The following is a 9,807-nucleotide window of genomic DNA, read 5'->3' as shown; positions in this document are numbered from 1 at the left end:
TGAAGTCAGTGACAGCATTTTCTACTTACTTCAGTGGGAGCAGGATGGAGCACCTAAAGAGGAAATTGTTTCCTGATATGAAAATTGCCTCTCTCAGAAAGTGTGTGATTCTTTGTGATTCATCTCCTCTTGTGGTGAGATGGGGCAGCTGGCATGCATTACAGGCACCTTGGAAATAAAAAATGGGAAAATATGCAGCTTCCAAGCATAATGAAACCATGCTGTTGCTAAGACGGGGGCTGCAGGAGTACCTCTCTTTAAGGTTATCCCAGCATTTCCATTTTAAATGTTGGTTTTGAGTTATTAACAATTTTCACCCATTTCCTCTGTAGCTAGACTAGAAGAAGCCCAGATTTTCAAGGCTTGATCTTCTGTAAGGACAGTGTGTGTGAATGCATGTGCGCATGTGCATGTACAGCTAAATCAATAGAGAACTGGACTAAGGCAGTGTGTCGTAACAAAGAGCCAATAGATATATTTGTGTAACGCATCATTCCTCTGAAAATGCTAAGCATGATCTAACCAACATCAAATATGAGAATGCCCTAGATTACTTCTCAGCTGATGGGTGTCTATACAGCCAAATACAAGACTGCTGCATACTATGTTCCAGCATCGTAAAGAAGGAGCTCTGTTGTTGTGGCAGGGCAGAAGCCTTTGAGCACTATGCTAGTATGCCTTGGCCTGACAGGTGGGAGAGGTGCACATCTGAAGGTAGATGTGGGATGGCAGTTATCAGCAGAGCAATGAGTTGGCTAGGGCTGCATTGTACTCCTGGGTTTGCACATCAAACCTTGACTCCAGTATTTTTCCATCTCTGCACATGTGGGTCCCAGGCCCGTCCATGGCAAGAGATCAGAATATAAGAGGCAGGATCCGCTGTGTAGATTCAGTTGCAGAGTTTAGCCTGGAGAGACCCCTAGGCAGTTCGTACAGGAAATAGCCGTGTCAGATCAACTCCGCAGGAAATGATTGGGGCCTGCTGGCAAAAGTGCAGATCCTGCACATTTTTTTTCTCCTTTTCTACACAATCCAACAAAAAAGTTTCTAGCTAGCACTTCCCATGCTGAAAAGCCTTTGAAACAAACCACATCCTCCTGAAAAACACAGGCCCCCTCTGCACCAGCAATTGCAAAAGAGAGCAAGCCTGCATCACCTGCCTGGCCTCAGTAAGGTGTTGCTTTCAAAGCCATAGCAGGACAGTGGAGATAGTCTTGTCTGTGCCTGATCAGCTGTATAGTTTAAGATCCCATCTCTGCTGTATCACTGCTAGGGTACTCTTTCGAGCAAGGCAGTCCTAAGATAGGGGAATGCACTGATTCATCCTACAGTGAAGTCACAGTAGCTGCAGTTTAGGTGGGATTTAAAATGTCCTCTGCGACACCAATTTGTGCAAAGTGGGCTCTCTTTTTCCTTATTCCCTGGCATACCCCTGCTTTCTAGGCTAGGTAGGAGTAGGTTTCTTCCTATTATTTTTCATTCTCAGCACATTGGTAATGAGGTGTCTACCCTCCAACCCAGAGAAAAGGATCACGGCTCCTTTACAACAGTATAGACTGTGTCATTTGGGAAGAGGTGCTGTGCATCATCAAGGTCGGCACCGTATTCCCACATCATCAGCACTTCTCCAACTCGTGGGCATGGGGATGGAAGTCTGAGTCTAGACCTTTGCTACCTGATAGTGATATTCCATCACTGCATTGCTGCTTCAATGTTATGACTATTTGTTAAAGGGTAAGGGAGGCAGGTAGAGCTTGAGGCTGAGAATCACAAAGCCTGGGTTCTTTTTTTTTTTAACTTTGTTAAAGCAATTTGATATCTTCTACCCTATATGACCACAAAGCAGGCTTTCTAGTGCTTTGTGGCAGCAGGTTAACTGTTGGAGAATGGACTCTGCTTTAGGGCTCCTGGTGTTTGTGCCCTGACTGCCACTCACTGGGAGGAAGCCTGTTACCTACTCTGTGTTTCGGCCTCCTTATCTCTCAAATGAGATCCCCCCCACTCAGGGATGCTATGGAGGCTTTTTTAGTTAGTGTTAGGAAGAAACTTTGAGTCTCTTACAACTGCCAGAGGAAGTATTTAAAGCGAGTCAGCAGTTGTAGCACTTACTGTGCTATTTATTTATTTATTTTCTCCTTCCTTGCTTCCCTCTTAATTCATTCTTCCCAACCTGATTTGTCTCTGCAGTAGTTTTTCCACCATCCTTTGCTTTTTATTGTTCTTCCTTTTTCATAGAGTTGAAAAGTCTGACTGGGTGCATCCAGATGAGTGCGCACATGTGGTTTGTGGCGCCTCAGAGCTGTCTGAGGTGCCTCGGACCACACACAGTGCACATGTACTCATTCGCTGTGCTGCTAATTTGCAGCGCAGTGCCAAAATTTGACACTGGGAGATCCCAGTGTCAAAAAAGGTACGTGTATGTGTATACAAATAAATAAAAGCACCGTGGCACACACAGCAGCAGCCTGCACCACCAGAAACAGCCTGGCTATCCAGAGCCATGCTCTGGCTGCCGGCCATGCTCTGTGCAGCTGGATCAGCACTGCTGCTGCCTCAGGAGGCCCCCAGAACCCCAGGTAAGGCTGCAGGTGCTGGCTCCAGCCTCCTCTACCCCACCTGGGACATTCGGTGCACACTGGAGCACACGTGCAGGGTCATGCCTTGCGGCACAAAACAGTGGCACAAATATGAGCTGTTGCTATTTGTGCCGTGGCAAATGCACACCTCTGTGTGTGTACGCTTGTCTGGATGTGCCCACTGAGTCCCAGGTAGCCCATTTCTTGGCTGGTGCAGAAGTGTCTCTGGAGGAGTCCACCTGGCCTAATTTTAGGTGTCTGCAATAATGAAAGTTTCTGGCTGATCATTTATGGGACTTGAACAGCTTAATAGACCTCTTACGGTTCTCCAGTTTAATATCAAATTCATCTTGGGTGCAAATCCATTGATTTTCATTGGGGCATATCAAGGCTGGGTTTATCTCAGTTTAAATGTTCCTTTGATTAGCTTCATCTCATTCTTCCTAACGATACTTTATTAGGTCATCCTGACTAATCCTTCTCCTTCCTTAGTGTTCATAGCCTTCAAACACTTTCTTATCCCATTTTCCATTTGTCATTGTTTTGGGAAGCAATGCATATTTGCTTGTGTTAAACTTCCCTCATCAATTAATTGCAGCTAACCATTGCATCATTTCTCATGCTCTTTCCTGAGTTCTGTCTTATTTGCTGACACGATGGTAGAGCTGCAGAAATGGATGTTGCTTGGTCCCACTAGTGATGAAGGGTAGACCTCTCACCTCTCTCAGCAGTGATGCAGTTCCTCTACATACACAGCCCCAAACTGTATTGCCCAGTTTTGCTGGTGCTGCATTGTGGGATTCTTGCTAACTTGGGTTTTGCAGGCCAGGGTCTCAGTGGAATGGCTTCTATTGACTTCAGTGGGCTTTGAGTTGGGCCCTCCTTCCCTTGATGCATATAGCTGCTTTCCTGGTGCCTCTTTCCTACCAAATGTCTCTGTCTGGATTATTTTTTCTTGGGGGTATTAGGTTATGCTTTTCTAACGAGTGCTTATTCCCTTTCTTGCCTATTCTGTCCCTGCCTATACCCCTCTCGGTGGTATTTTCAACATTTCCCAATTTAGCACTGTCTGCACATAAGTTAGCGAGCAATTCCCTTCCCTTTCAGATCATCATATTCTTCAGACCAGCCATCTTTATACCTTTTTTCCTGCCCAGCCTTCCAAGTGTTTTTTTCTCTGCCTCTTATCAACCATTCATGGCAGGGGCTGGTCTTCAAACCTGTCTGCCCAGAATTCAGCTCACTTGGTCCCTGATCCAAAGTCTATTCAAGTCAGCAAGAGTCTTTCCATATACCTGAGTAAGCCTTGGATCACGTCCCTGCTGCTATGCAAATAATAATTCAGGGAATCCTGACTGCCCATACTTCTTTCTTTCTGTTTTCTTCCTCAAAACAGGTCTTGTGAAAGGCACTTGGCTTCTTTGCCTTTGCTTTTAATCCATCCACTTTATCACTCTCCCTGTTTATTAACATACTGACTTGTCCTCAGTCAAATACATTCTTGGGGAACGGGGCCTTGCATGTGTGAAAATTCTTCTTATCCTCCCTGGCCATTACAGCCTCACCCAGGATCCTTATCATTTCTTCCCAAGAATTACCCGGCTAGTCATGCTGCTGTTTGGTTGCCACCCCTTTTTCACATGCAGCAGCTATCTTCTTTTAACAGGGGTTTCAGACCTGAGCTAGCTTCTGCTGCTTCTTTGCAGCCATCTATTGGAGTGGCAGTCATACCCTCCCCTTCTGTCTTTTGCTTCTTCCTTTTTCTACCTCTTCTTTATTTTCTCTTGGGATCCTTTTGCTTTGCCCCCTTGCATTTGGCCATTGCTTCAGATTCCTCCTCTGCCAGCTCCTCATTGCCTTTTACCTCTGCTGCTCCCCTTCATGATATACAAAGCAGCAGAGCACAAGCCAAGTGTTGCAGGCTGGTGCTTTCACTCGTATCTACCTCTGATGAGGCCAAAGCCCTCACAAGGGACTATTGACAACAGTTATTGACTGACACCTGGGTTGGCTGCTTAAATGCATCTCAAGGTTAGTATGCCTCTGACAGCACTTTGTATCAGAGGCCGTGTTGCCTGACAAGTCTTGGGTGGCTGTCTTCTCTGCTCAAGACCCCTCTTTTGTTTTAATCAAACATAAAATGGGCCTTACAAACTCACCATCGTGTCCCTGTGGCAAAGGAGATAGGACAGCCCAGCATATACTAACTGATTGCCCTCCATATGGTCCACCAGAGGGAGCGAGCAGTCTGAAAGATTGTAGTAATATTGATGGATCTGCTCTTAAATGGTTGGAGGAGTCGACTTTCTGAAGTCATACGTGAGGAGAAGAAGATGACCCCTCTCGGATTCCAGTGGCACAGCTGTGCATATTCCTTATTCTGAATGCCCACAAGGACCTTCCCCTTCCTTTTCTGCACTCATCCCCACTTCAGGCAGTGGGGCAGCCTCCTCACTGGATGTTACCCCTGTCCCAAAACTTTTTGCAGGACTGGAGTTGCCTCTCCAAATGTCCTTTGGGTTCTCCAAATCTGCATGCCCCTCCTGTGAGAGCCTTCCTGCAGCAGGTCAGGAGTTGAACTAGTCACAGCGGGATGCTGCTTTGGGAGCCTGTGGCAGTCTCCTAGCCAAGGATCTTGCAGTGCCTCAGAGAGAAATCTGGTGGTTTCTTCAGAGGGGGGGCCTGCTAGGTTTCAAGGCCCTTTTTTTACTGCCACGGCTGTTTTTGTCAGTCTCTGAAAGCTACCTGTTGGGAAGAAAAAGAGAGGCTTAGCTCTTCAGTGAATGAAAGTACATGGGACTGGGCAGCCTTCTAGGGGAGTGTTGTGGGGAGATAGTAAATATTTAGTTAGAAATGGCAGGGGTGGTGGGAAGTGTGGGTTTGCTATGGAAGAGGATGAAGGTTTGCTTGCCAGTTGGAAATTTTGGGCCACGTAGTAATTCCCAGCCATCCCTCGCTGGTGGGATAGCATTGTCCCTAATTTAACACCTGCTGTGTTTGCTTGTGTCCCACACAAACTTGCTGTTGTATGTAAATGGGGCAAAGAAAGTGAGACATCAGAAATGCTGGGTTATGGTGCTGAGGTTAGAAATGGCTCCAGTGTCCCTAGAAATGCCCCAGAGTAACGGGTTTGAATCCTGCTGCAGTCAGCCTTGGCCGTCATGCTGCTAAATGAGACAAACTGAATTCTGCTGAGTTTGCTGCATGTGTGCCAAGGGCCTTTCAAATGAGTCCTGAAAAAGCAGGGCTATGACTTTGAAAAGCGACTGGGGTATTGAAGTCAAAGTAGATAGATTTCCACGAGTACCCATCCTCTGAGCATAAGGCCTTTTTTAAAATGTCTCAGGCTGAGCACCCAGAATTACTGCTTACTGCTCCCTGACAGCCTGTCTATTCTGCATGGGCCATAAAGATCTGGGGGCATTTGTCACAAGTAGGGGTGCAGCAGTAAAGATTTTCTTGGCTGATATTGATAACCGATTATTAACCAGCCATATCAGCTGATATCGGTCTGATAACTTGGGGGTTGTAATAATGCAAAGCATTTTAAACTACTGACACCCCAATTGGTGTCCAATTGCACGCAACTCCCACCTCCCCACCCCTCCCTGTTCCACGTCCAGCTGCCGGGGGTACATGGCTTCGTGTTCGGCTGCCGAGGGTACAGTGATCCAAAAAGGTTTAAAACCCCTGTGATAAATGATATTTAGTAATTGTTGAACAAGCTTTAGTTCAAGTGCTCCCATTGCCATTTCTAAGCGTGGGGACGCTGAGGCAGCAGACATGCAGTCCTTTATTTAGAGCTGCTCTCAGAGCCACTGTAATTAATATCACAATATCACTATATTAATATCACAATATTAACAATATCAGTTACAATGGCCAAAAAAGCCGATAATGTTAATTTTCCTTTTATTGATGCTCATCTGATATGCAACCGATATGTCAGTGCGTCTCTAGTTAGAAGAGAAAAGGATTTACCCCATAGCTAAAACTCTCTGCTCCCCATTGCTGCACTGTCATGCAGTTGCTGGGTTTGAAGTGGTCCCCAGACCCAGAGGTGACTGCATCTCGGCAGTGAGATTCCAGGAGAAATGGAATCCCCTGTGTCTGTGGCTTGTAAAGCACTTTGTAGGGTGTGGAGAGAGGTTCTTGTGTAAATATATTTCATGGTAACAGTTTGCTTGACACTTGGCAAACTGAAAAAGACAACACAAGGCAAACAGGGAGCGTCTTAAAATTACAGGCAGTGCAGTTTAAGCGGATTATCACATGCACACAGATACGCTGGACAAATAGCTCTTCCCAGTTCTTATTGCATGTAGCTGTTTCAGGCACTGGTTAGTTCTTCTGCCTAGTAGCAGTCATAATAGTCCTTTGCACTTACAGAACCCCTTCCAGCTCAAGCCTCTGAGTATTTTGCAGGCATAAATGGGGTGATAATTCTTGCAAGATTCCTGTGAGCTGGAGAAACACCATCTGCAATTTGAAGGTACAGAACCTGTAGCACCCAGGGCGACATGATGTGTCCAAAGCCACATGGTTTGGCAGTGACGGGGCTTGGATTAGAACCCATGGGTCCCCGCCCTGATCTTTGCCTACACAGCCATTCTTCCCTTCATAAGGTGATGATAAGCAGGGATCCTGGTTTTCTCTGATTTAAAAAAATCCCCAATTTCAGATAAAAAAAAACAAACACACTCCAAATCCACATTTTTCTGTGATTAAAATGAAACGCCACTAATACATGATGTAAATATGTGGATTTGGGGTTACTTTTTTTAATCTGAAAATTGGGGATTTTTTCCCCAATATATATTAGTGGCATTTCATTTTAATCAGGAAAAAATGGGGATTTGGGGTTACTTTTTTAATCTGAAAATTTAGGATTTTTTTAAATTGGAGAAAACCAGGATCCCTGATAAGTGTCATTTTTAGCACTGAGACCCAGCTGGGAGTTTTGTCTCAGCCCTAGGCCCTGGTGGTGTTTGTCTTGCTAATACATGCAGCATCCCTTTTCCCCAACTCCTAGACTCCCCGCAGAACCTGGTTGGGCCAAGTCTGGGTATAGAGGTTGCTGTCGCAATGAGGAGTGGGAGTTGTGCTCTCTCCTGGGACAGTTCAGTTCTCCCTGGCTTGGGAGCTGCATAACAGCAGAGATACATGGGGTGAAGTGGCAGCTGCCATCCCTCTCTATCTGCCCACCCTTCCCTAATTGCTCTTGGACAGCAACCTTGTAAGGAGCTTCCTGGCCCAGCCTGCCACTGGGGACTCTGTGCAGTCTGTGTTTGAAGAGCTGAATGTGAGGAAATGGCTTGTTTAGGGCTTTCCCTTCCTAGAAGGGCCTCTGCTGGGATTCAGAGAGGACCCAGCCAAGGGTGAGGTGGGGGAAGGGAAAGAAAGAGGACCTAGTGCCTAGCATCTCCTGTGAGCTTGTTCTGTCCCTTGCATCTCCTTCCACTCCTTGGAAAGCCTCTGGCAGTGAGGGAGCATGCACGCTGGGTTGGTGAGAGAAGGGAGCTGTGGCTGGCCTCCCCTTTATAGTCCCAGATCTGGAGGGTGCAGGCTGGATGAGAGTTTGTGCTTCAGCATCTGGAGTTGGAGACTCAGCCTCTAAGCTGTCACCCCCATACAGCTTCCTTTGGCTTGGAGCTCATGCTCTTGTGTGCTGTGAGCTGAAGCTCCCTTAATGCAGTATCAGCCTCTTGCTGTGTGCCTGTTTAGCCCCCTGCATGGCTATGCTGTGCCTGGAGAAGCAGTAAGCCACTTATGTGTAAAAACCCTTAGTTTCCAGCTGCCTCACTCAGCCCAGCACTGTGGTGTTTTTTCATGGGCAGGCAAGCCAGAGGAGGGCCTTGCAGTGCATGGGGCAGTGGCGTGGGACAATGAGACCATGACACATTTCAGCCTGCCTGTAAATTTTGCTAGAGGCCAAGTCAGTCTGCAGTATTGCTGTCTTTTAAGCTGATCCTCTGCCTCTGTCTTAGTTAGCTTCACCTCCTGGTATGAAGCTCCCCTCAGTTTCTCCAAGTTGCACATGTTTGCCTGGAACATTGTTATCCCTAGTGGTATGAGCAGCATCTCTCTGTCACCTGGTATCAGGACGCATGCCAGGGGGTACAGCAGAAATCTGGCTCACAAATGAGGCAGTGATCTGCTCAGTTTCTGGTTCTGCTGTCTGTCTGTGCCCTGAATCCCTGACCTGCACAGACCATTTGCTGCCTTTCCCAGGATGCATTTCATGTTTGAATATGCTTGTGTCCTGCAGCCAGGCCCAGTTTGAGGAAGGCGGCCAGAAACAGCAAGTGGTGGGGCAATGGAAGCCGCTAGTGCCTTCCAAAGGTGGAAAGGAGCTGCTGGAGTCGAAGCCTTGCTGCCTGGATGCTGGAGGAGGGGATGAGACCCAGTCCACTGCTCAGCTCAATGTCTCCCGTCTACGCAGCTCCTCGGTGGAGATCCGGGAAAAGGGGTCTGAGTTCCTAAAGGAGGAGCTCCACAAAGCACAGAAGGTAAAGCTCTGAACTGTAAAGCTCAACCTCCCCCCATGAGCCAAATGCAGCCCACAGAGCCGTGGCATCTGGCCCATGGGACTCCCCATGGATCAGGAAATATGGCAAAGGAGGAGTGATAGCAGTTAATATGGCCACTCTCTCCCATTACTGAATTTGCATACCCCAGGGCTCATGGTGGGTCGGAGTCAGGCTATACCTCCTTCCCTCTGCCTAGTGTGGTTGGAGCTGGATGGCACCCCCTTCCCCCTGCAAGGGTGGGTCAACCCCCCTTCCTCCTGCATGGTGGGTTGGCACTGGGCTGCCTTTGCCTCCTTTGCATGGCTGGATGGGACTCTGCCAGGCCTATTCCAGATGCCAGATGAGGACCACCAGTCAGATCCGTCCCCTGGTTGAGCACCACTGCTCTGAAGACAGTCTTTCCAAAGACTGATACTCTTGTGAGCCCAAGAGTGCTGGTAGAGCTGGGGCTGAGCCTGACCTGCCTGGGAGATGGTGTTTGCTGTGACTTTGAGAGCTGGGAGGCTGAAGTTTCCATGCCTTTGAGGGTGGGAATGTGCCTCAGATGAGTTAGTGACACATGCAGTGGAGTAATTAGGGAAGGGAGTGGGGAGTTGGAGTCTGCATAGAGGTGGCTGGAGGCGGGGATGCAACATTGGGAGGGAGAGAACCGGGTTGGAGGGGCAGCTAGGCACCTTGGGAGAGAACAAGGCCTGTGGGGA

General features: G+C 47.7%; 1 protein-coding gene across 5 annotated transcripts in view; it reads left to right on the top strand.

The window, feature by feature from the left end:
- Window positions 1-9,807, top strand: part of RAB3IL1 (RAB3A interacting protein like 1) — a 32,524-nt gene that overhangs the window by 4,557 nt on the left and 18,160 nt on the right. For all 5 annotated transcript variants that reach the window (XM_025215102.1, XM_025215104.1, XM_025215103.1 and 2 more), the window contains exon 2: window positions 8,845-9,085. In XM_025215102.1, the coding sequence (XP_025070887.1) occupies window positions 8,845-9,085 (241 nt within the window). The remainder of the gene's footprint in view (window positions 1-8,844; window positions 9,086-9,807) is intronic.

The sequence above is a fragment of the Alligator sinensis genome, unplaced genomic scaffold (genome assembly GCF_000455745.1).
Source record: "Alligator sinensis unplaced genomic scaffold, ASM45574v1 scaffold973_1, whole genome shotgun sequence".
Taxonomy (NCBI): Eukaryota; Metazoa; Chordata; order Crocodylia; family Alligatoridae; genus Alligator; species Alligator sinensis.
This window is presented reverse-complemented; position numbering and strand designations above follow the sequence as displayed.